The sequence below is a fragment of the Mauremys mutica genome, chromosome 9 (assembly GCF_020497125.1).
Source record: "Mauremys mutica isolate MM-2020 ecotype Southern chromosome 9, ASM2049712v1, whole genome shotgun sequence".
Taxonomy (NCBI): domain Eukaryota; kingdom Metazoa; phylum Chordata; order Testudines; family Geoemydidae; genus Mauremys; species Mauremys mutica.
Genome location: NC_059080.1, coordinates 19,145,516 through 19,171,778, shown reverse-complemented (window position 1 = coordinate 19,171,778; position 26,263 = coordinate 19,145,516). Strand labels below are relative to the sequence as shown.

General features: G+C 46.8%; 1 protein-coding gene across 1 annotated transcript in view; it reads left to right on the top strand.

The window, feature by feature from the left end:
* Nucleotides 1-26,263, top strand: part of LHFPL1 (LHFPL tetraspan subfamily member 1) — a 39,364-nt gene that overhangs the window by 793 nt on the left and 12,308 nt on the right. The window contains exon 2 of the mRNA XM_045031377.1: nucleotides 11,839-11,937. Coding sequence (XP_044887312.1) covers nucleotides 11,839-11,937 — 99 coding nt within the window. The remainder of the gene's footprint in view (nucleotides 1-11,838; nucleotides 11,938-26,263) is intronic.

Sequence of the window (26,263 nt, the reverse complement as noted above, 5' to 3'; positions counted from 1 at the left end):
ACCAGGCCCAGAGCTGTAACATTCCCCAAAAGCCAGGAATCTCTGTGGGAGAACGTTCTGCCTACTTTAGCCGCTGGTCACGGTGCTTTCTCTTTAATACACGTCCCCTGATGACAGTAACTGCAGTACTTTATTTCCACTATCGTCTTTAACACCCCTGATTACTTCAGTCATGCCTCTTCCAGAAAGAGGAGGACCTGACCTTTCTGAATCCTCTGAGTGCTTGACTGCATAGCAAGTTACTGCACGGCAAGCCAGGATGTGACTCCGCTGCGCCTCGGCTTGCTGCATGGTAGCGTCTTGTTGTGTGGACTCTGCTACGGCGCAGTGAGAGTCCCAGAGTGCGGCTTGGAGTACTTCCAGCGGTAGTACACCGAGCCTCGCTTCGGCACTTTCGCTGTGCTGTAGCCGTGTCTGCATGGGACATTGCTGTGCAGCCAGCTCAGGCCTGGTAGATTCACACTGGGACCTGCCATTCGGCAACTTGCTATGTAGACAAGCCCTAAGAGTGTTCAGAAAGGCCAGGTCCCTCTCACTGTAGAAATGGCTTGCTGTGTAGACAATCCCGTGGCTATGTCTTCACTGCAAACAAGAGGAGCTGTCTTGTTGAGGGAGGGAGGGAAGTTGGCAGGGACCTGCCGTAATTTGTGAGACAGAGAGGATAATATTTGTAGGCGTTTTTTTTAGAAAAAAGGATAATTTTACCTGTGGGATGCTAGTGGCCTCTGGAAGCAGGGAGATAGCTCCCTCCTGGTGGACATGGGACACTGTAGTTTTCACCTCAGCTAATCGAGGTCCACCCAAGGGAGGGCATATAGTGTCAACTTTGATTAGCTACATTCAGGTGAGAACCATCTATGCCTTGACTCCACAAGGCTGTTACGTTGTGGCAGCTCTCTGAGGTTAGCTATCTCTGCAGATACCGTAAATGCACCTCTTCTTGCAGTCACGCTATAGCTGTGGAGAGGTTCTCCTAATGTGGCTTCCTACCTAGCATAACCCTTGTGGCATTTTATCGGTCCTGCCCTCGGTTGTCTCCACAATTCTGTTATCATTATCTGTATTGCAGGAATGTGTCAAGACTGGGGCCCAGTTGTCCTGGGCACCATACACACACAGCTAGAGACAAACCTGCCCTGCAGCGCTTACTATCCAAAGGGAGAAGACAAGAAAAGGGAAACTGAGGCACAGAGTGGGGCAGGGACTTGCCCAGTGGCAGACAACAGGCCAGTGTCAGGGCTGGCAACAGAACTCAGGTCACCCGAGTCCTCGTCCAGTGCCCTGGCCAGAACACATTCCTATCCATAATGTCCTTCCTACATACTTGTGGACCAGTGTGTTACCCCAGTTTGACACCCGCTTCGCTCCTTTGAAATCAGTCTGGTGTGAAGCTGGAGTGACACCTTGGTGAATTAGGCTCATTGTATCCAGAACTGTGGGATACCAAAAGAATCCTGCCTCTCTCTCTCTGTCCTCTCTTCCCCATGCTTTGTTCAGTCCAAACTGATCAACTACTTGGCCCTTTCCTGTCTGTCTTCCATTCTCAGCCCCAGGCCTCCTACCTCCTCTGCCTTCACTCCCTCTCTGAGACTGCCCACCATGCCTCTATCTTCCCTTTTCTCTCCTTCCCGGAGGGTTCCATACTCTCCTTGTGCCTGCTAGTAAATTACCGTAGATGACTGATGGAAAATAAAAGGCAAAGCTTCCATCAGCTGCAGCGGCATTGCTCCCGGTGGGAGGTCCCTTAGTGTACAATTACCAGCAGTGATTTGCCCCGGTACCGCTAACCCATCCTTGACGTAGTTTTGCACTGTGGCAACTTATCCCAGTTTCAAGCACTGGCGCAAAACACGGCTTATGGCCTGTGGCTTTGCATGTCTACACTAGGGGCTTGCACCGCTGCACCAGTAGTCAAAATCGCCACTGTAGCCAAGGCCTTAGTGTGTTGTCTGCATTTTTGTAATAAACTGGAACATCTTTGTTTCCCCTCCCCACTGCGATACTGCTAATTTATTTACACAATAGCTTGAAAACCACAGAGACCACAGCAAAGCAGTGTGCAACTGCTTCCTTCTCACAAAGGAGGGCTATGAGCATGGAGGGTTATACATATAAACCCATGATGTGATGGATTGGAAGCAGCCATCTAAGCAATGCAAACAGGAGTTCCTGTCCACAAAGCTGAGCTGGGACTAAGAGAGAAGTTTAAACAAAGGAACCCTCAAGGAGTTAAGAATAAATCTCAGTTGTGGGTGTTATATTCAAATGTGAAATCTACAATTACACTAGGCTATCATCCCCCCCAGGTTCTGACCTCCGTTCTGTCAGTAGCAATTCCAAAGAACGCCACTGATATCAGAATCTGGCTGCCAGACTGTAGGGAACTGAGGAGACTGGTTTTCAAAAATGCCGAGGACCTACCACTGCAGCTAAAGTCAGTGGGACCTGTGATTGCTTAGCACCTCCGAAAATCAGCTCACTACTATTTTCTCTAAGGCCATCCCTTTGGATTAAGATGGCCTCATATGTGCGTGCTGTGCATAATTTAGATAACCTCATTGCCATGAGGCTTTCAGCTGCACAAGCCCCTGAAACCAGCACCACGAAGGATGAAGAACTATTGCTGGGAAATAGTGTTGCATTTGGATTATTTTTAAAAAATATGATAAATATTGGAATGTTCGTAATGTCTTCCTTTTACGCTTTAGCTTGGCATGCAATGGGCTTGTCTAGGCAGCTGGTTGTGTTTGCTTGAGCCCGCTTCCAACTGAACAAAACAAAGAGGCATTGTTTAAAAATGCACATCCAGCCTTATGGGCAAGAACCGTAGGGGAGATATTACAGGGATGGTGCCAGAGTCCAAACATTTTAATTGACTGCTGTCCGAGTCCCTCCGCCCTCCGGAGCTCTGTAATAGATGCATTTCTCTCCAGGATCTCTTCCCATCCAGGCAAATCATCCTCAGCAACAGAGTACAAATTGCTTTCAACAGCTCTTTGCAGAATCAGGCAACTTCCCCTGGGACATCAGACTATAACAGCAGGGTAGCCGTGTTCTGCACAGTGGTACAAAGGGGAGGCAGAAAGGGCTTGTTGTTAAGGCCCAGGACTGTATTCATTAGATCTCGCTTCAACTCTTGACTCTGCTACAGACTCTTTGTGTGACCTTGGGTCAGACACTTAATCTCCAGGCACTCTGGTTCCCCATTTATAAAATAGGGACAATAATATTTCCTTAAGTTATTGTGGGGGAGAACTTACTAATGTTATTGAAGGGCTTGAATCCTACAGCAATGAAGGCCAGATTCATTAAGATGTACCACTAAAACTTGAAACCAATGGATGTTACCTCCTCTTGTGATGGATGTGATAATTTTCAGTTAAGGAAAATAAATAGTCCAGATTCTTGGCTCTGCTGGGGCTGCTTTGCATCTCTCTCTCAGTGCAAAACAGCCATGAACCCAGAAGATTCATCTCTGTACAAGGAGAATCCACAGGTGGTACAGAGCATATACTCCAGTGGGTCCTGGCTGCTAGACTAGCTCCAGGGCGTGTAAGTAATTTATATTGGAGGGTGGGCTGGCCCCAGGATCTGGGGAGCCCCTCTCCGGTTCTGCATCAAGTGCAGCATGGCCAGACCAGCAAATCAGGCACATTATTCTTTGATGATGGGAGAGTGGAGACAGAGTTGCAGGCTTCACAGGTTTAGATGAACAGAGGTAGAGGATGGCAAAGAGGTCTAAGCATCAGGTCTGAAATACCTAGAGTACCTGCCATCAGGACTAGGAATCCCAGCAGGGCTGACTCAGCTTTTGACCTCTCCTTGGATCTCCTGTATGGCTGATTGCGCCTCCCTTGGACAGGTCCTTGATCTTCTCCATGCCAAACCACTCCTCACTCTCAGTTCCCTGTGGAGCAGTTCAACCACCTCCACCTTCCATGTAGACCAGGGTAGATCCACTCATGGAGTGTGCCCTCCATGTGTAGGGTAGGGGACTTTGTTGCCAAGCTACATTCTTGGCAGAGTCTGTAATTCCCCACTACAGTTGTGTTTGCCTAATTATTCAATTTAAATGCAATCTTTTGATGTTGGTTCCATATAGTTTCATGTCCTATACTACACTGTGAGAAACAAGAATGATGTAAGATATTATATATGCTTGCAGGTTTTTTTGGGTTGCATGTACATTAGCAGAAATCACTCCCCGGGTGACTATTCCTGCTGAAGAACTAGTTTTCAGATTATGTTGCATTGTTCTACTTAACGTCTGTTGGCAAGCCTGTTATGTGTTTTCTTCAGGACCAAGGAATAGGAACTTCTGACCACAAGGATTTATTCGTCATACTAATCTAGCAACATTTGAGTATGTTCTACCGCCATCTAGCTAGCTCTCAAGGTAGTTCGCATTACTACACAGCCCTGTGAGAGATTGAAGGCTGTTTTTAGTTTTACATTTAAGATTGGTCAGAACCATGAAGTTCAGGTCTGGATATGAACTGCTTCAGAATACTTCTGTATGTGGGGATCCAGTTTGGGCTTGTCTTATTACGGCTGCTGAACATTTGTTTACCTGAATTTCCATTTCTACTTATCCCATTGAAATACCTCAAAAATAATTGTTGCTCAGTATTTTAGGTGTCAACCTACATTTCCAAAAAATAAAGGACAACTGTATGAAAACTGCAGGTCAAAGTTTGTTTTGAAAGGTCACCACTCACAATGTTTCATCATGTGTGATCAGGGCTTAAATTCTCAGAGAGTATTTCTTGGCACCAACCATGCCTCCCCACCACCATTCTCCACGGGGCATGCTGGGGTTCCAGGCTTCAGCCATGAGGCCCCATTGACCCCCTGAAACTGGCCCATGCCACCCCCAGAGGACTGCAGATCCCTGGTTGAGACCCACAACAGCATCAGGCTGGTGTCAAGATTTGAAAATATTTACCAGAGCTCTGCTCCGGACAGCTCCGGCTGAATTTAAGCCCTGTGTGTGATCCTTCGTATGGTTATTGCTTAAATATATATTTTTTCCTCCAGTCAAATGCTTCTTAGTAGATCTTAACTGGGTACAGGTCATGGGCTATTAAGCACCAAGTAGATAAAAGGATGGGTGAATTCCCCTAATAACAATTAAAAATCAATCAACATTAAATAAAAATATGCCCAAGAGCAACGTGTGTTCCTGAACAATGATGAACCAACATGGCTTGTGGCTACTGTCTCCTGACAATCCTGCCATGCAGGTAGCAGGTTATAGAAGACTGTAATTGGATGAATCAACTTGTCTCTTTCCTTTCTTGGGAAGAATTAGTATCACTAGTTAGCCAGTGACCGCCCATCTAGTAGCAGAGTCATAGATCAATGCACTGGTGATACACAAGCGTAGACTCAGGTTTAAATCATTTCATACAGCAGCACAGGAAAACCAAAAAGCCTGCTTTAAGTACTATCCTTACCAGCTGCATTACAGAGCTAATGTACATTATAGATAAAGGAGCTAGTAATGTTATTTTAAAAGAAAACATTTAACCACCTAGCAGTTTTACAGGTTTTTTTTAGAAGGCTGCAGGAGAAACTAGATTTGTAATTTAAATATTATTTGTATAATGACAGTGCTTATAAGGCCCCAGCCAGGGCTCGAACCACATTGTGACAGGCACTGCACAAACCTAGAATAAAAAGTAGTCTCTGCCCCCAGACCTTCCTGATGTCCACTGATTCTCAACTTGTACAGTGGCTCACAATGTTGAGTCACATGTGCCTGCAAAACCCTATGGATTTTATGACAGGCATAGAAGGTTCTCGGCAGTAGGTGCATTAACTGAAATGGGGAGAAGTGCAATTAGTTTCCAGTCAGAGCAATCTCAGCATGGCAAAAAGTGCAGAGAAAATGGGCCCATTAAGACCCAGACCTCAGATACATTTTCCTTTCGCTTTGAGCCCAGCTGTACTCAGCAGTTTGTTTACTAACCACAGAGACAGAGAGCAGGGCCCCTGCAAGTATGTCCTATCGGAGTAAACAGCGGTTTGCCGAGGTTAATCTTCTGCAGTGATGGCCTGGCTGTAATATCCCCAGGAGACTAGATATGTCACTTCCACACATTAGTTCTGTGCTCCTTTTGCTGGTGATAGAAACAGGCCATTTGTCCCTCCATTCACTGACGCGGAACATTCTCCATCCGAAAAGGCCACAGAGCATTATGGTGAGTTTTGCTCTTTAACCCTTTGGACGCTGGTAGTTTTTAGGCTTCCAGCCTTGTAAGGGGAACACACAAAATACATTAGAAATGTGATACATTTTTCATTTGTATTTGCTTCCCACATAAATGCTGGCAATTTGTACGTATAATATTTGTATAGTAGCAGTAAATATATCTGATGTTCCCCCCTTTTAAGCATTCCTATGGCCAGGCACCTGGACAACGCTGGTGTTCTCAAAGTTCAGTGCTCAATGCTGCACTCTGAAACATGCCCACGGTGCAGCCTTAGCAGAGTTCCAGGCATCCCTCCTTCCCCTACCTGCCAAAAGTGCAAGGATCACACCTGGATGGTGCAAGTCATGGCAAGTTTCAGTTAACGCAAACATCCTCTCTAGCTAAGGTTGAGCGTGCATAGTAAATGCATGATCCTAGCATCATGCCCATATGATCCTTGCACTTTTGCCAATGTGAGGCCTCCTCATACTTTGTCCTGGAGGTCTAGTTTCCTCCCATTCCCATTGCAAGATATGCCTGGTGGCCTGCCTCCTCCTTACACCTTATCCTTGGTTCCAGCATCCTTCCTACTGACTCAAATTCTGCAACCCTTCATAGGCTTTAGTAGCTAGCACTGAAATGCTGATGCACTATTTCATGGACGTGTTTACAGCAAAGGAAATAATATTTTCCATACTATCCAGCTTCACAGTCAGTATTGGGCAGATAGCGTGGCTAATTATTGCACATGCAGTCAGTGCTAAACACATGGGTTTGACATCATCCCTGCCTGGTGTATTTGTCTGTCGGGTATCACCCTAGTTTTCAAGCAGTGACATCAGAACGAGACATCACCAGGGAAAACTGATCAGTTCCCCCTTCTAATAAAATGTAACATAGGAAATGCTGAAAAGTGCAAATGTACTGCAGCATAATTTACTTACTACTTCATTTTTAAGAATACGCCCTTAAGGGCTTCCGTTAGCCCTTTGATCGAGGATAATGGGATTAGTTGTCAGTTACGAGTCCACAAAATACATTTTTGGCGTAGTGCCTTTTACTTCTCTAAAAGGATTGTGCATGGGGGTGCGGCTGCACATATATATTATATTATTTGGAGACGCTCCCGGGGGATATGGCTGACTGCCACGATAGGATGCATTGGCTTCTCAGCCCAGACTGCATTAGTGTCAAGCTGTGTTCATACTATTATTCTCCTGGTATGACTTATATCCGGATACACTCTACCTGAGGGTTTTTTTTTTCAGGCTCTAATTTTTAGGCTTTGATAGTATCAAATGAGGGGAAAAAATGTTCCACTAACTGATTTAAATTGTAAATAAATGTGATTCAACTGGGGCAGCTGCCCCTTTTGTATTTGGGTTCTGTGAATATTCTGGTGAATGAGTTTACTGGCAGGAATGTCATCAGACAGTTATATTTTTTAAGTAGGGCTGTCAATTAATTGCAGTTAACTCATGCGATTAACTAAAAAAATTAATTGCAATTAAAAAATTAATCATGATTAATTGCAGTTTTAATCGCACTGTTAAACAAGAGACTACCAATTGAAATTTATTAAATATTTTGGATGTTTTTCTACATTTTTATATATATCTTGTATTCTGTGTTGAAACTGAAATCAAAGTGTACATTTTGATTGCAAATATTTGCACTGTATGATAAAAATGATAAACAGAAGAAAATAGTATTTTTCAATTCACCTCATACAAGTACTGTAGTGCAATCTTTGTCCTGAAAGTGCAACTTACAAATGTAGATTTATTTTTTTGTTACATAACTGCACTTAAAAACAAAACAATGTAAAACTTCAGAGGCTACAAGTCCACTCAGTCCTACTTCTTATTCAGCCAATCGCTAAGACAAACAAGTTTGTTTACATTTATGGACGATAATGCTGCCCTCTTCTTATTGACAATGTCACCAGAAAGTGAGAACAGGCATTTGTCTGGCACTTTTGTAGCCAGCATTGCAAGGTATTTATGTGCCAGATATGCTAAATGTTCGTATACCCCTTCATGCTTCCATGCTGATGATGCTCGTTAAAAAAGTAACGTGTTAATTAAATTTGTGACTGAACTCCTTGGGGGAGAACTGTATGTCCCCTGCTTTGTTTTACCCACATTCTGCCATATATTTCATATAACATCGGTCTCGGAGGATGATCCAGTACATGTTGTTGTTGTTGTTGTTCGTTTTAAGAACACTTTAACTGCAGATTTCACAAAACGCAAAGAAGGTACCAATGGGAGATTTGTAAAGCTAGCTAGAGCACTGGACCCAAGGTTTAAGAATCTGAAATGACTTTCAAAATCTGAGAGGGACGAGGTGTGGAGCATTCTTTCAGAAGTCTTAATGCGGAAACTCTGATGTGAAAACTACAGAACCCGAACCACCAAAATAGAAAATCAACCTTCTGCTGGTGGCATCTGACTCAGATGATGAAAATGAACATGCGTTGGTCCACACTACTTTGGATGGTTTTCGAGCAGAATCCGTCACCAACATGGACGCACGTCCCCTGGAATTGTCTTTGCAGCATGCACATCTGGCACTCAAATATCTTGTGACGCTGGCTACAACAGTGCCATGAGAACACCTCTTCTCACTTTCACATTGTAACAGGGGCGGCTCTAGGTATTTTGCCGCCCCAAGCACGGAAGGCAGGCTGCCTTCGGCGGCTTGCCTGCGGGAGGTCCCCGGTCCCGCAGATTTGGCGGCATGCCTGCGGGAGGTCCGCCGAAGCCGCGGGACCAGAGGACCCTCCACAGGCATGCTGCTGAAGGCAACCTGCCTGCCACCCTCGCGGCGACCAGCAGAGCGCCCCCTGTGGCTTGCCGCCCCAGGCACACACTTGGCGTGCTGGTGCCTGGAGCCGCCCCTGCATTGTAAACAAGAAGCAGGCAGCATTATCTCCTGAAAATGTAAACAACCTTGTTTGTCTGAGTGATCGGCTGAAAAGAAGTAGGACTGAGTGGACTTGCAAGCTCTAAAATTTTACATTGTTTTATTTTTGAATGCAGTATTTTTGTACATAATTCTACATTTGTAAGTTCAACTTTCATGATAAAGAAATTGCACGACAGTACTTGTATGAGATGAATTGAAAAATACTATTTCTTTTGTCTTTTTACAGTGCAAACACTTGTAATAAAAATAAAGTGAGCACTGTACACTTTGTATTCTAAGTATGTGTTGTAATTAAAATCAATATATTTGAAAATGTAGAAAACATCCACAAATATTTAAATAAATCTATTGTTTAACGGTGCGATTAATTGTGATTAATTTTTTTAATCGCTTGACAGCCCTATTTTAAGCTAATATTGGAGGATAGTAGCAGCAAGCGAATCTCAGATTTGTAATCTGCATTGTGGAAGGAGCAGCTCCTCAGCTGTGTCATAGCACATGTTGGCATAGCGCAGTTGGTTTCTGTAGAGCTACACCCATTTACACCAGACGAGGACCAGCCCTAAGAATAACATTCATCCAATCAAGGACTAGAAACCTACTAGATGACCTATGTGTCCAATCAAAGCAACTTGTATTTCAAAGGTCAATTATTAAATGCTCACAGAAGCTGTTTGCATCAAAAATTCAAAAATCATTGGCTGAATAATTATCAAATTTTAGAAAATCATGTTCCTTTTCTAGATAATGTGAACAGACGAAGAGGCAACATTAATTGTATAAACTACACACATCCCAATTATTCACCTCCCTTGTACTGAGCCCCTTAAATCCCATTGATTTAAGAGAGTTTAGCACCTGATAGGATGGAACCCGTTGTTTGTAAACTTGGTTAGAAAATAACTTTGATACTGAGGGGGATGGGGGATGTGTGTGTGTTTGTATGTTACTCACTAGCATCCTTTACTAACAGGCAGTAGGCAGCTCTTCAAAGCATTTGTCCTAGAAGAGAGACAGAGAGAATTCAAAGCAACATTGCATCATTAAACAGATGAGAATGATGATGGACCCAGCAGGAGACCCGACACCCACTTGAAGGAGCACAGTGTATTTATCATTCTCTGCTGGATTGTTACATTCTATGATTATCTACTGGAAACACATATCCTGGCACACCATTTACAGTGGTCAGTGACTGCTGAGTTGGTCCAGGGAAGACAATGACAGCACAGATTACACAAGGCAGAACCAGTTACTGGACCAGAACTGAGCTTTTCTGAATTGCTACATCACCAAACAAACAAAAACAACAGCAACCTAAAGCCCAGGAGTTGGAAACCCAAATTAGAGAAATGCTCAGTTGGACAGGTTTTCTGATCAATCCCAACCTTGTCGTTACAGAGCAAACAGTTGCAAGCTTTTTCGGGTGCAGGCACAATTTTCTGCAATGCTGCCAATGATCCTCTTGATGGCTCATTACACATCACACATACATGCTGGGCTTACTCTGTGTGTGTGTGTGTGTGTGTGTGTGTGTGTGTGTTGGAGGAGAAGGTCACAGACCCAGCACAACAATCAAACAAACAAATAAATAGAGTACTCAAGCTGGGTCACTGAGGTCTGTACTTTAAGCACTGTTTTACCAAAGCTGCCTCTCCCGGATTATGAAAGACCCTCCCAGCCCCCAAAAGTTTTCAGACCACTATAAGCACCACACATGTACTCTCCTTCTTCTGATTCTTGGCCAGAGCTGGGCTCATAGTCCAAACATTTTTTGGTGAATATTTGTTTGAATTTTTAACTGAGTTTGCTTCAACTCTGTACACATTCCTGTAGGGTCCTTAATGCCTGTTATGGCACATTATGTATTTCTCTGTCTAGCTGACTTTTTTGTTTTAGATTTAGACTTCTTGTTTAAGCAACAACAACTATCCAGAGACCCGTTCTGCTTTCAGTCAAATCAGGAGTAACTCAATGGCCCAAAGTCACCACCAGAGCGAGAACTCAGTGGTTCTCTCTCTAACACTGCATGTCTGAAACGTAACAATACATGGCAGCTGCTCCCGTAGGCCCTGCTACACTTAACGGCGCAGTACACAGGGGACAGAATAGCAGCATCACCTTTCAGTCACATAGCAACATGGGCCAGTGTGGCTGAGCTCTATGGGTATGTCCACACTGCAATTAAACACCCACAGCTGGCCTGTGCCAGCTGATGGGGCTCCAGGCTGTAAAATTACACTGGAGATGTTTGGGCTCCGGCTGGAGCCTCAGCTCTGGGACTCTGCCAGGCTCCAGCCAGAGCCCAAATGTCTGCAGTGCAATTTTACAGCCCCGCAGCCCAAGCCCTGTGAGTGTAAGTCAACTGCGAGGGGCCAGCCAAGGGTGTCTAACTGCAGTGTAGACACAGTCTCAGTATCCTCTCTCTTAGCAGTCGGAGATCTTGATTTCTCAGAACACTAGCTTGGCTTTCAAACCGCATTTGTTTCAACTGAGGCTTTTTATTAAATTGTGTCAATTCCCAGTCCCCTGTTAATCTTCAGTGAGGTTTTCAGAAACATCTATTTGATGATGAATGAAATAAAATGTGCAGCCTAAAAGTCTGTGTTTCTAGACATCCTGTCGCGACGACCCCAGAGTGGTGGAGTTTTGTTTGGTTTTTTAAAACTTCTGTGGGACATCTTTACATTTCTCTCTCTCTCTTTTTTTATAGGGCTGTTGATAAGCTCAGGCTGTGCTTTGTATCCCTTAGGATGGAACAGCCCAGAAATACAGCAGACGTGTGGGAATGCCTCCAATCAATTTCAGTTAGGTAAGGCAGCCCTGGAAAGGAGAACACCTAATGGCTAATGGGTTTTTACACATATTCTCTCAAGTTAATCACCGTAGATGGGTCCTGAATCAATGACAGCAATGTTATTCATCTCAGCCAGGACCCATGCTGGCCTGGTAGGGCCAGCTATTTTGGCTGCTGTAGTATCATGGGTCATATCACATCTCTGCCTTCTGCAATTTGTGGGATTTTCATTTTCTTGTGTTTAAAGTTGTCTAGAGAGCTACCTCCTGGCCCTATTGCTAATGATCTTTCTTTGATGACTGGCGCAGCTGATTGTGACTGTCAGGTAAAACAATACGTAGTGAGTCAGAAAAGTTGATGTGGGGCACTTGTTATCCGGATTGGTGCCTTATTGTGCTAGATGCTGTACAGAGAGAGAGGCAGACATGATTCCTGCCACCTCCCCACCCCAGTGCAAGGGGTGCTTCTCTGATGCACCAGTAGATATGTATCCCTGTATCTTCAAAGTCATGTATACAAACATTAAATAGCGAACCCTGTAATACTTTATCTTTCTTTCTTTCTTTCTTTCTTTCTTTCTTTCTTTCTTTCTTTCTTTCTTTCTTTCTTTCTTTTTCTTATTTTATTAAGCAAAATACTTGTGATCTGACAGAGAATGAAGCCCTCTGTTTATCCACAGGACAGATGCAGCACAGGCAGCAACTGTGCAAACTTCTTTGCCAGTGTTCCCAGAGCTCACAAGCTTAGACGGACCTGGAGGGACCACCTCTGCTTGGGACACAGTGTGACAGATTTTTGTTACTAATTTGCCTGGGCCACAGTTGATTAGGCTGGGCCACAGGATTTTTTTAGGGAGAGATGATGAAGCACACCAAAGGTTTAAGTTTTAAAGATTTATTAATAAAATAATACAATATAGCAGAGTGTGCTGGGAACGCTCCAATGTCACTCAGGGGAAGAAAGAAAGCATTACAGCCCCAAGCCCTAACCCACTTTTATACTTACACACGCACTACCCAAAACTGGCCAGGCCTGGGTGTAACGTAAGAAGAAGAGTGGGAGGGGTGGACGAGAGTTTTTGCCCTGGGCCCAGGGCAAATTCACTGTAATTTTCGAATTGCTTTAGCTTTTGGTAGGGTTTTAAGTTTTGGGTTTTTTGGAGGTGTTGTTATTTAGGGCCCTTCGTGCCTGATGCTCGTTGTACCAGTTTAAACAGGCTTGCTGGGGCCTTTTTTGTTTTTTAAAACATTTTGGCTTTGGAGACTGTTTTTTTTTTTTGGGTTGGCTTTTGTTGTTGCTTTTATTGTTTTTGTTGTTATTTTTGCAACTTTGCATTTTTTTTTATAGCTGGTTGCGGGGGTTGGATTTTCTCCCCTTTGTTTTGCAGGTAGCAACTGGCCTTGGGCGAGATTCAGCTTTTTATTTTTGGACTGAGCTTGCTAGCTACAGTGTTGAGTTAACCCGTTCTTCTTCCCTGCCCCCCCTTGGCCTCTCGGACTTTGTAAGGAAACTTTCACTTTTCACTCACACACCTTTGACCCTTCCCAAAATGCTTTGCGATGCTTGCAACAGCATTAGCAATATACAGTGCTGATTTGCCTTCCCAGGGAACTCCCTAAGGGGAGGGGTCCATTGGATTGTGACATTCCCTCTGTTGACCCCGAATCAACATTTTGTTGGGAGGGGTCACCACTTAGGTTTTTACCCTCCCCCCTGATACAGTGGCAAGGGTTACTGTTGGTTTTTTACCTAAACAGCAATACAGCATGCACCAGATTGTTAGGACAACAACAATTGCATACACTAGTCAATAATGACTTTTAGCTTTATTAGTAACGTAGCATAACATTTTTTGTTGTTGACATAGCTGGCTTATTTGGATGGCTGTGGCAAAGGCATTTTTTTTTTAAGGTTAAATGTGTGTTTTAACATTGTGAAGAAGGAGGCATTTGTTTGGAATACGGAAAGTTGCTTTTGGGTGTGCGCCAATGGGAAAAACACATTGGGTGTTATTTATGAAAAATTAAACACAACATAGTTAGAAATGTTAACAGTTTGTTGCAGAACGGCGGGCCAATGCACTGAAAAATGTTGTGTTTGTGATTTTAACAGTAAATTGAGAGGCACCCTGGGGTTGGTGGCTTTTTAAACACACCCTGAGGTATTGGTAAACAGATGTGCCACAGTGGGAACATATTTTGATGCCTCTCCTTCCCAACAGATGTGTTGACCCACCTTATACAAGTGGCCTGGCATTGCCTTTTTTTTTTTTTTTACACATTATTTGAGGGGGCTCCGTAGGCCAGAGTTACCAAGTGTTGCCCTTTGCAATTCATATGTGCTGATAGTCCGGGGACGCAGTCAGCACATATTGCTTAGTCGTGTTTTTTGTGGGGGAGCAACCACCTTTTAGACATTATGATGGACCACCCAGTTTTAGAGGCAGCCTTTTTAAAGGCCTGGTTGGACTTTTATAGTGGGGCCCCCACTTTTTTTTATGGGACTGAAGGCCGTGAAGGAGCAGGCTGTGCCTGTGCACTTTTAATTAGTGAGCCTTTAGAAATGGCGAAAAGGCCATTGTTTTGGGGGAATTTTTGAGTGGGAGTGGATTTTATGGGGGATGGTTGGGCTTTATGGAGCACATTTTTTGGATGCTATGGATTTATTGGGTTAAATATTGTTGGAGCTGGGAATACACAGAATTTTATGCTAGTTGGTTTTTGGCCTTAATTTTGGTTTTAATTAATTTTTGCAAGGTATTTTGCATGTGGAGGGCCAATTTGGCAGTATGTTTGAGGGTGGCAGTGGCCACTGTTGGGTGGGTGAGATTTGCATTTGTGACCAGTTTTATGGCCTTTTTTCATTGTTTTAACTGCTTGTTTTTTATGGCCCTTTACTGAGTAGTTTAACTACTGACTGCCGAATTAGCTCCATTCCACAAGGAGCTTACTAGGATTTGCTTTTTTCAGGGAACGACTTGTGTAAGGAGGGGAAGCTGGAGGGTGCCCCCCCCCTTGTACAATTGGGGAGGAAGGTGGAGATCTGAAAGTGTGTTAGGGTTTGGGATTTAATTGGGGAGGGATAGGCAGGGCCAGGGAACCGGGGGTTCTTGGCAGGGGGCCGCCCCGAGGAAGATACCCTAGTAATACATGGTGTTACATTTTTAGGATGACGTGCAACAATTGCCCTCCCCCTCACCCCTGCCAGTGGATAATTGATTGGTTTTTTTTTACCAGGGCCAATTTTGGACAGTGGTAAACTTAACAAAGGAGGACACCTGAGGATTTTTATAGATCACCTCTATCCCAATATAACGCGACTCGATATAACACGGGTTCGCATACACCGTGGTAAAGGCGGGCGGGAGGCAGGTGGGCAAGCGGAGTGAGGAGGCGAATGGGGAGGTGAGCGGCAGGCAGGAGGGGGGTGAGGAGGCAGGCGGGCGGGAAGACGGCGAGCAGGAGAGGAGCGGTCGGGCGGATGGGGGGAGACGTGCTGGGTGGACGGTGAGGAGACTAGCAGGGAGGCGAGCGGCGGGCAGGCGGGGTGAGGAGGCGAGCGGCAGCCGGGAGCGCTGGGTGGATGGTGAGGAGACTAGCAGGGAGGTTGATTTGTCCTGGGCCCCGCACCCCTATAGGGACGGCTCCGACACGCTGCTCTGAGCGGTGTGTTAAGGGTGCCAGGGCAGGGCTGAGGGGTTGGATGGGTCAGGGGTTCTGAGGGGTCAGTCAGGGTAGGTGGGAGTCAGATGGGAGTGGGGCCAGGCTGTTTGGGGAGGCACAGCCTTCCCTACCCGATATAATGCGGTTTCACCTATAACGCAGTAAGATTTTTTGGCTCCTGAGGACTGCGTTATATCGAGGTAGAGGTGTATGTGCCACCATACATACATTGTATTATACCAACGAATTCTGCAGGCCTAAAGCAGCAAGAGCAGTTCCACCACTCCTGTTCGGGGTGTCCCTGGGCTTTTGCTGTTACTGCCTTGCCCTGTTAACAAAGCAAAGGGGCTGGAAAAAAGACATTGCAAATTCATTTACTGGGGAAACTGAAGCACAAAGGATAATTTTTTAAAATTATTAGTTGTTGTGTTACAGCCCTTTTTGGCTATTGTTTGTTTGGTTTAGGAGGTTACAGCAACAATATTGCGTTTAGGGATTGCTATTACTTGTTAAAGGGCTTTTAGGCCACCACAGGAGGAACAGGGTTTGTTTCCATGGGGTCCAGGGGAGGTTCGGGGCCACCCACCAGGTATTTTGCTGTGGCCCTACTGTGTTTATTTGGACTATGCACTGTTTTTAAGGCACTTCCCCTCCAGCCTTGCGCCACACTGTGGCTTGGGCCCCATTAGCAGATTGAGCCAGAGTCTCGTTGGAGAGCCTAAGGGGAAGGGTCCATTGGATTGTGACAAGAGGAGGTCAGTTTCCATGGCTCATTCTCTCCTAGGGTTGTCAGACCTCCAGGATTGTCCTGGAGTCTCCAGGAATTAAAGAATAATCTTTAATTAAAGATTGTCATGTGATGAAACCGCCAGGAATATGTCCAACCAAAATTGGCAACCCTCTTCGCTCCTGGGCCTGTTCATTGGGATTGTTGGCAATTAGCGTCAACTGTGTAGGCCCTTTCTGTAATATGGACATTTGTCCACTAGGTACTGGACTAAGACCACAAACTCATTTCACATAGGCCAATAAGCAGCTCTCCAGTGGTATTAACTTTTGCTCATTTTTAGAAGTGGCTGTGTTTGAATCTGTTTTAGGTTTGGGCTTAGGACTGGTGTTTGGGTTTGGAGCTGAATTGGGGTTTGGGTATAAGGTGTTAAAACCTTTTGAGTAGTTCTCATGAGATTTCAGCTCCCCAGTGGTCAAAGTTTCTGAGATCAGCTGATCTCATGAGGTTTACAGCCCTTGTGGGCTGCATCTGAACCTGGACTTCAAAGTGGGTCCCAGCTTTGGCATCTGATCAGGAATCAAAATCATAGAGAGATGGTTTGGCTCTAAGGATTCACAGCTGAACCCATCCTCCCAAAATACCTATTGGGCTTGGACTCAGGGTTTGGGTGTTGGCTCAACTCTAACAACTATTGATTTGAGTCAGATTTGAATTGGCAACCCAGTTAAAGACTCTATACTGCATTATCATCCCCCTGCGTCACCCAGTACCCCAGAGACATCTCATTCCTTTCTAAGGCAGAAGGGCATCCTTTCTTTGATTCTACAGAGCATCTGATGTGTGTTTATCTTTAAGCACATGCTTAAATCCCATTGACTCAACAGGACTCAAGCACATGCTTAACGTTACACATGCACTCAAGGGCTTTGCTGAATCAGGGCCTTGTGGGGTGATTTTATCTAGACATGCTAAATAGAATCCTATCAGGGGATCACTTTCTACTGTGGCTTTGAAGGGGACAGAGAATGCACCTTGAAGGGATAACATTATGCAAAACCTCCCTCTCAGGAGGAGCTGCACCATGGAAAACTATTCCTGACAGTAGAGTTCTTCTGTAAACTGTCTCAGCTCCCTTGAGTACAATGTGCTGTCCACATCAAACACACAGGGAGGATTGAGGAAGGAGGAGAAGAGCTTCTTTCTGGCAGAGCTCTCTTTGCTGCTGACTCCTCTGAGATAGCAACAGATCAGGGCAGCAGTGTACATGGATCACAGGGGCATGAAGCTTATGATGAATGGGCTGAGGCCAATTACAGACGATCAAAGCATCTCTCCTATATATTCTAGCCCACAGCTTTATTTTTTCTTAATCAAATTAAGCCATAAAATAGCATTTAACTTGCCGTCTGCTGCTCTCAGAGGTACTGCTGATTGCTTGTTAATGTCAGATGCACGGTCTGTTCTGGTTAGGCCCTTGTACCGCACCTCTTCCCATGGTATCTGAGCTTCTCAATGGAGAAGCTCTCACCTTAAAGTGAAGCAACACTTGGAAAAGTGATTTGGGGGAGGGGGAGAGGAAAGAGGCATTTTGAGGTTCCAAATTGATTCACAATTCACAATATTCAGTTCGAAAATAAAACCAGTGACTTTTCCCAGTTGCTCACTGAAGTAGAAAGTTGTTTAAATTATTTTACTCTGGGATTTTCAAACAGAGAGTTAGACACCTGGTTCCCACTGAAAGACACCCAACTCCCATTGACTGGCTCCCTTAGAGCTTTTGAACATCCTAGCCCTGGTCTTTATTGTAAGCAGCTCTGACTCCATCTACACATGGAGATCTGACTCCATCTACATATCTATTGAGTAAGAAGGTCCCTTTTTAGCACAGTCTATTTTCTGAGCATAGCCTTGCTTTAAGGACGTGATGTAAGATCGATGAACAGGAAATTGGGCATGATACACATGATCTCTTCTCAAAAGTGACCTGAATGTATCATTAAGATTGAGAAATATTCAGGAAAGTCATAAGGTTGTCTCAGCACTATTATCCTTGTCATATTGCACATGAAGATCCACAGCAAACACAAGAAGTAGTGATTTGGTTGATTGGTTTTCCTTTTAAATCTCTGCCTAATTGGCTACGTATATCCTGGGCAAGAGAATTCTCAGAGGCCCAAACACGCTGAATTGTCAAGACATGTCTCTTCTTTTGGGCTTCTGACCATAGATCCATGTAGCTACTGTACTCCGAATTGCATTTGGGGTCTGGCACACTCTGGGAAAAGTCAAGAAAGGCACAATCAACCTCTCCTCCCACTGTTTCCTGTGCTATTACAAGGCTTTTCAAGTCAGCAACTGGTAACCCAGTTACATCCTGAATTTGTGTTTCAGGCAGCTGTCCAGAAAGCACAGCTGGTTATAGAAGTGTATTTATTTCTAATGTTGGTGTTAACCTTTAAGCTGTCTGTACAGAGAGGACAAATACCAGTGGGCTGGGATGGACTGGGCTGGCTTGAGTTGTAAGAACACTTGCAATACTTTTTATTTTGAGTTTACCCAGCTCCAGCAGAGTTTCTGGGCCCTGCTGTTTCATAACTGCACGATGGCCCTGTGATGCCCATTGGCTGGTGCAAAGGTAACAGAATGTTGGGAATCACTAGGAACACCATGGTGCAGGGAGCCCCTGTGCTAAGGCAGGGAGCAGGCTCTATAGCAGTGATGGGTGCAGGGTGCGACTGGGTACCTGGAATGGGCCTCACTGAGAACGCCACACTCAAGGCAGATTGCACAGAATAGCGCAATCCCCCAAACGGGTGGTTTATTCTAGAATTAGATTCATCAAGCCTGTAACAAAAGAGCTTTTGCAGCACCACACTGGCTAACCAGAAGCCAAACCCAGTCCCCTGTAGGCATTCCACCCCTTGGCTCCCATCCAGACAACCAAGTCTAATATAGTGGGGGGTTACTGAAAACCCATTTCACCATATGTGAGGTTCTCTCTAATCCCAAAGGATCAGACACATATCCTCAGGTCAGTATGGATCTCAGATCTTACCCAAATATCAGTCTACTAAGGATGGGCAGAAGAGTAACTACAGATTTAATAATAGAAGACAAGAAGAGAGTTATAAATGGCTAATAGATCATATATGTGCAAGTGATTGGAAAGTCCTTGTATCAGGTTTCTGGCAGTGGTGGAATAAACTGCTGGTTTGCAAAAGTCTCTCTGGAATCACCCAAATAGATTGGGGGTCCTCAGTCCTTGTTCAAAGCTTCCTTGTTAGAAATCCAGTCCAGAGAAATGAAGACACAATGGAGATGTCTCTGGTGCCTTTTTATATCCTCTGCCATATACATGAAAATTTACTGTTCCAAACAAAGCCCACATGTGCATGGACAGATGCTAACCCAAGATCAAGTCCAGGGTCTGGGAGAAGATGGAGTCTCAGGTCACATGTCCTCATCACATGTCCTTACATGCTTTGCTGACTCACTGGCTTGGCCATTGGCCCCTGGCTGTCTGAGGCATCCTCAGGAGGAGCTATCTGGGCAGCACATTTCTTCAATGGCCCATTGTTAGAGCTGAGTGACCTTAATGGGCTGTCAGCACACAGTTGTGTCCCCGGAGATAAATCTACCTGAGAGATGTCACTCATGTACAAACACATTTGAGATAGAAATGTAGCCAATATTCATAACTTCAGATACAAAGATGATACATGCATATAAACAGGATTATTATTATTATTATTATTTTTTCCTGGTCATGGTGGGGAAGGAGCCCTGACTGCCAGAGATGGGAACAGAGGTGATGGCCAGGAGAGATGATGTAGTGGCAGGTGGGGGGGGGGCACCGTCACCTGGGCGTACGCCTTGGGGGTCGGGGGAGGAGCACCCGCAGAGCTGGTGGAGGGAGCAGCAGTGAGGGACGCCGTGGCTGGTCTGCAGCAGTGGGGGCAGCCCCTGCCATGGAGGGCCTAGTCTTTTTGGCGAGGCCCTTACCCTATCATACATAGCAAACCATAACTTTTCCGTTGATACCTTACAAGGTATATACTTTGTACAGGAGCTGTTGCAATTGTATAACAGTGGTAATATCAATATAAATGGTCATATTCAATCATTCAGCATCACGCAGGGGCATTCTGTGCTGGGAGCGGGGAGGCATGGGGGTGGCGCAGAGGTGGGCTGGCAGGGAAGGAGGCAAATAGAAGTAAGAGTTGTGGCCAGGGTGGAGCTGCACCTTATTGATTCTGCACCCCTGCAGGGGCCCACACTGCCCATTGCGAGGGGTACAAGTTCTGGCAGGTCTGAGGGCTGCCTGGGTCTGCACCGGGGGCTGCACCAGTCCCTACAGCATCTGAATAGTGGAGGTGCAGTCTGCCTCCCCTCTGTGCCTGCATCAGTATAGGGATGAATCTGCTAGTTCTAGCCACTGGACTGAGGTAGCCCCAGGAATTGTCTCCCTGTCTTTAACCTCAGATAGATAAGTGGCATCATTCATTTGGAATCTCTTCATAGGCTGGGTGATGACACTGGGGAAAAAAATCAAGTGTATTATTACAAAGTAAAAGGAGTAAAAAGCTCTTAGGAATAAGCTTTGTCAAGGGGGACTCAGAACGATGCACCGAGGTTTCGAGCTGAGGGTGATCTTGCAATGTGGAATGCTTGCATTGCTCGCACTTGTGCTGTGCCTCTTGGACCATGCCAGTCTTCAAGGCTGTCTCCAGGCTCCGTTCCCAAAGATTACAAAAAGTACATTCATAGAGAAATCCAGACGAAAGCTGTAGCCCCGAGTGAGGGGCTGTCGTATACTTCATATCTGAAAGACTGTGATACAGGGCAGAGGTTCTCAACCTTTTCCTTTCGGAGCGCCCCCCAACATGCTATAAAAACTCCACGGCCCACCTGTGTCACAATAACTGGTTTTCTACATATACAAGTCAGGGCTGGCGTTAGGGGCTGGCAAGCAGGGCAATTGCCTGGGGCCCCATGCCACAGGGGCCCCCAGAAAGCTACATTGCTCAAGCTTCAGCTTCAGCCCCGGATGGTGGGGTTCAGGGACCTGGGCTTTAATCCCATGCAGGGGGACTTCATCTTTCTGCCCCGGGCCTCAGTGAGTCTAATGGTGGCCCTGCTTGGAGGCCCCCCTGAAACCTTGCGGGCCCTGGACCACTGATTGAGAGCCACTGGTATATGGGGATTCTCTCATACATGCATCCCCCATTGCTGTGGGTTCTCAGTGCTTTACTTCCCCACCTCTGAAGGAACAAGGAGCATGTTACTCTACACCTGGCTGTATCCTAAGTAAACTCTAGATGTCAGTATAGCCAGATAATTTAATCAGCTGCTCCAGACCTTCCTGTCTCTTAATCTTGCAGCATTCTTATACTCATCCTGCTTTCTTCGCTCTCTTTCCTTGCAGCTGGTTTCTACTTCGGATTTTTATTGTCAAAGGAAGGACAAATGGCTCTGGAGTGAATGTAGATGAAAGAAGACAGCTGTGTGAAAACCAGCTGTGGTAATGGTTAGATGAAGGGTGGTAAAACTACATACTCGATACTACTACTATTCGCCATTGCTGCTTCCAGGAGAGCAAAGTAATTATGAATTTTCTTAGTGCAGACAGGGTCTGATGAGAGTTCCAGGTCCCCATTGCTTTTTCCTAGCACCCTAGCTTCTTAAGGGGCTACCAGGCTGCTTTTCTCAGCCAATATCAAGTTGAAAGCCTAGTAAAATCCTGAAAAAATGCCCCCTTCATGAATGTGCTCCCTGGATCTTCGGTCTGTTTCGTTGTGGATTGGTAGCTCCAGTAGTTGCCACTTTACAATTTATACCATCTACCTTCTGCTGGCACATGTATTAAGAGAATAAATAGATGGAGGGTCTGTTGGTACATTCAGAGTTCCTTCAAAGGGAACAGGTCTGTTTATTCTGGCTGAGATCAATTGTTCCTTGATGGACTATGGAATGTCCTGTAAACACACAAGCTGTTCCCCCATTGTTCTAGTGGCAGTTCATGTATATTTTGTTAGTACTTCCAGCACTGTTTGCGTGTCTAGAAGGGTAATGTAAATATGCAGGACTCAACCCTGTGGCACCTTCTGCTGGTCATCTTGGGAATTAGCTCTTTTCCAGCATCTGGAGCGCCCTCTGCAGGCTGGTGTACCACTGCCGCTTGGCCCCCATGTCCCTCCCAGGACCCCAGTGCCCCTTTAACTGGGTGCTGCCCCCTGGCAGTACCCCCACAGTTCTGGGTCTCCCCCTCCCAGGGGAACCCCCACCCACTATCCCCACTTTGCCTCAGTCTTGGCTACTGCCCAGTCTCCATCTAGCCCCTGTTCACTGGGGCAGACTGCAGTATCAGCCACTCATCACAGGCAAAGGGGTTCAGACCTGCTGCCTCTGGCTACCCGTGGGCTGCCCCTGCGACCCAGGTCCTAATGGGCCTTACCAGGCCTGTAGGCTGGAGCTTCCTGACTCCCTTGGCCTTTCCCCAGCCCTGCTCCACTCCAGATACCTGGTTAACCTCCCTGCAGCCCAGGGCCGCCCGGGGGGGGGGGGCAAGTGGGGCAATTTACCCCAGGCCCCGGCCCAGCAGGGGCCCCCACGAGAGTTTTTCGGGGCCCCTGGAACGGGGTCCTTCACTCGCTCCAGGGGCCCCGGAAAACTCTCGTGGGGCCCGGGCTCCCGGAGCTTCTTCGCTCCCGGTCTTCGCTGGCAGGGGGGGGGGCCTTCCTCTCCGGGATAGAAGGACCCCCGCCGCATTACAGCTGAAGCGGGACCCGCCGCCGGAGTGCAGCCGGGTCTTTGGCGGTAATTCGGCGGCGGGGGGGGAGGGTGTCCTTCCGTTCCGGGACCCGCCGCCGAAGTGCCCCAAAGACCTGCGGTGGGGGCTGCACTTCGGCAGTGGGTCCCGCTTTGGCGGTAATTCGGCGGAGGGAGGTCCCCGCCGTGGGTCTTTGGGGCACTTTGGTGGCGGGTCCCGGAAGGGAAGGACCCCCCGCCGCCGACTTACCGCCGAAGCGGGGGCCCCCTGCCGCCGAAGACCTCGAGCCCCCGGAATCCTCTGGGCGGCCCTGCTGCAGCCAGGCCCTTCTCTCAGTGTTCAGAGAGAGACTGCTGAGCTCCTGGCTCCCAGACTTTTCATACAGGCCAGCTGTGGCCTGATTTGGGCGTGGCTCCCAGCTGTGCTTACTTCCCCAATCAGCATAGCTTTTTCCCTGCCCCAGCCCTCTGCCAGGGCTGTTTTAAGCCCTTCTGGGCAGGAGTGCGGGACCACCCCGCTACAGGTAAGTAAAACTGAAGTGTGGTACAGTGAAGCATGTGTAATTTCAAACAAAGATAGGTTAAAAAACAACTAGAGGACTTACTCCTAAAAGTTTCAGAGTAGCAGCCGTGTTAGTCTGTATCCGCAAAAAGAACAGGAGTACTTGTGGCACCTTAGAGACTAACACATTTATTTGAGCATAAGCTTTTGTGGGCTAAAACCCACTTCATTGACTCCTAAAAGTCAATTCCCTGGAGCAACAGGGTCTGTGGTCTTCAAATTTGGCAACATGAAGCACTGGGCTCCAACGCTGTGTGAGACCTCCCACTGTGACTTGATCTGCCTTGCTGCTGAGCAGGCCATCTCTGCTTGTGATCAGTCCCAGAGGGTTGAGGATGAAGCACTTTACCTGTGAAAGGATCCAGAGGTGATTTGCCTGCCTTAGTAGGAAGGCACTAGAGCAGAGGTGGGCAAACTACGGCCCGGGGCCACATTTGACCTGCAGGGCCATCCTGCACGGCCCCTGAGCTCCCGGCTGGGGAGGCTAGCCCCCGGCCCCACGCTGCTGTCCCCCCTCCCCTGCAGCCATGCTGCCACACAGGGAGCGCTCTGGCCTGCCGCTCCTGCCGGGCTGCGTGGCTTGCACGCGCCCACCTCCCAGACTTTCCAATAAGCCAGTCCTGCCACTCTGAGCAGCATGGTAAGGGGGTGGGGAAGAGCGGGGTTGGATAAGGGGCAGTGGGTCCTGGGGGCAGTCAGGGGGCAGGGAGCAGGGGGCGGTTTGATGGGGTGGAGGTTCGGGTGTGTGTGGAACCGGGCGGGGGGAGGGGGTTGGATAGGCATGGGAGTCCCGGGGGTGGGGCTGTCAGGGGGCGGGGGTGTGGATAGGGGTCGGGGCAGTCGGGGACAGGGAGCGGGGGGTGGTCCTGGAAGGGGGCGGTCAGGGGACAAGGAGCGGGGGGGGGTGTTGGATGGGTCAGAGGTTCCCACTTCCTGCGTCAGTCAGGGTGCGGGAAGTGGGAGGGGCTGGATAGGGGGCTGGGGACAGGCTGTTTGGGGAGGCAAAGCCTTCCCTACCTGGCCCTCCATACTGTTTTGCAACCCCGATGTGGCCCTTGAGCCAAAATGTTTGCCCACCCTTGCACTAAAGAGACCCTCCTCTTTGCTACAAGCAAGCAGCAGATGAGGAAGGAGCTGCCTCGATCAGCATCGTGTTTTGGATGGAGGTGTTGATCTCATGTGGTGAGTGAGTCAGGAGGGATTGATTCTGGGTTCCACTTAGTTCTAATCTGCCTCTGAGTGTTACTGACCATCAGTTCTCATCTATCCAACAAGGCTGTGGATATTCAAAGGGCTCTCGAAACCCTTTTCCACAGAAGCAAAGACTACACAGTAATTTTTTTTGTTTTTAGGAAATGGGGAATAGGAGAAGCCAGAACCATCAGGGTTTTCTTCTGCCTGGTGGATTGTCTCTTTCACATACGAGCCTTGCTGAATGCAGACAACTACATAGAACCTCAGAGTTATGGACACCTCGGGAATGGAGGTTGCCCGTAACTCCAAAATGTTCTTAACTCTGAACAAAACACAGCTCCGGCTCCAGCAATTCATACTCCGGGCCAGGTTCCAGAGGCAGCTAGGCAGCTTCCTTGCAGGCAGCTTCTTTCCCAGGCAGGGCAAGCTTGTCCCCCGCCTGGCTGGGGGTGGGGGTGAAAACAGCGAGTCCCCCTCCTGGCGGGAGGTGGTGTTGGTGAAAACAGCCCCCCCACCTCCCACCAGCCGGGGAAGTGGGGGTGAAAACAGCACCCATGGCTTACACAAAAGCAGCACAGATCCCAGTCCTGTGCCTGGTTTGAATCGCAGCCTCTTCAACTCCTAGTGTAAGTGTGTGCCCCACGCATGAGGGTGGGGACAGGGGTAGCGGTGGGGACAGGCAGCCCAGATCTGCCTACCCTTAAGATGCAATACAGGCACAATACAGGATTTGCTCTTTTTAAATTTTGTTTCTGCTGCTGCCTGATTGGATACTTCCAGTTTCACATGGTATCCAGTTGACCGGTCAGTCCATAACTTTGGTTTTCGTATCTTTGAGGTTCTTCTCTATGTCTAATCAAAGTGCCAAATCTAACAAATTGATATTGATTGTGCCTTGTTTTCTTGCAGTGTGTCTGCTGGTTAGTAGAGCTGATTAGAAAATTAGTTTTTTCTTCACATAAATTTTTTACATTTTAACAAAAAATTGAAAACCAAATAAATTCAGATGGAAACGGACTTTTTTAAAATTTGGAAATGCTGCTATGGTGCATGAGAGTTGTAGTTTGTATTTCTCATACCCCCATTCTTCTCTATAGGCTGGCCTCCTTGTCCAGACTACATCTACCATGATGCACCATGGTACCATGTTCTTGCTGAGTCACCCTGGTGCATTGTGGGTGGTGTAGTCCAGCCCGGTAACCCAGAAGGCACAGCAACAACATTTCCAAATCAACATTTTCAGTTTTTGGAAGAATTTTTTTGGTTTTTGGATGTTTGTTTTTTCCATGAAAAGTATTAGTAGTTTTCTGTGGAAAGCAGGCACTTTACATGAAAAGTTTCACTCAATTTTCTGTTAAAAACAGTTTTGATGGGAATTTTTCAAGTAGTCCTACTAGTTAGTTAGTCTAATATAATTCTAGCTAT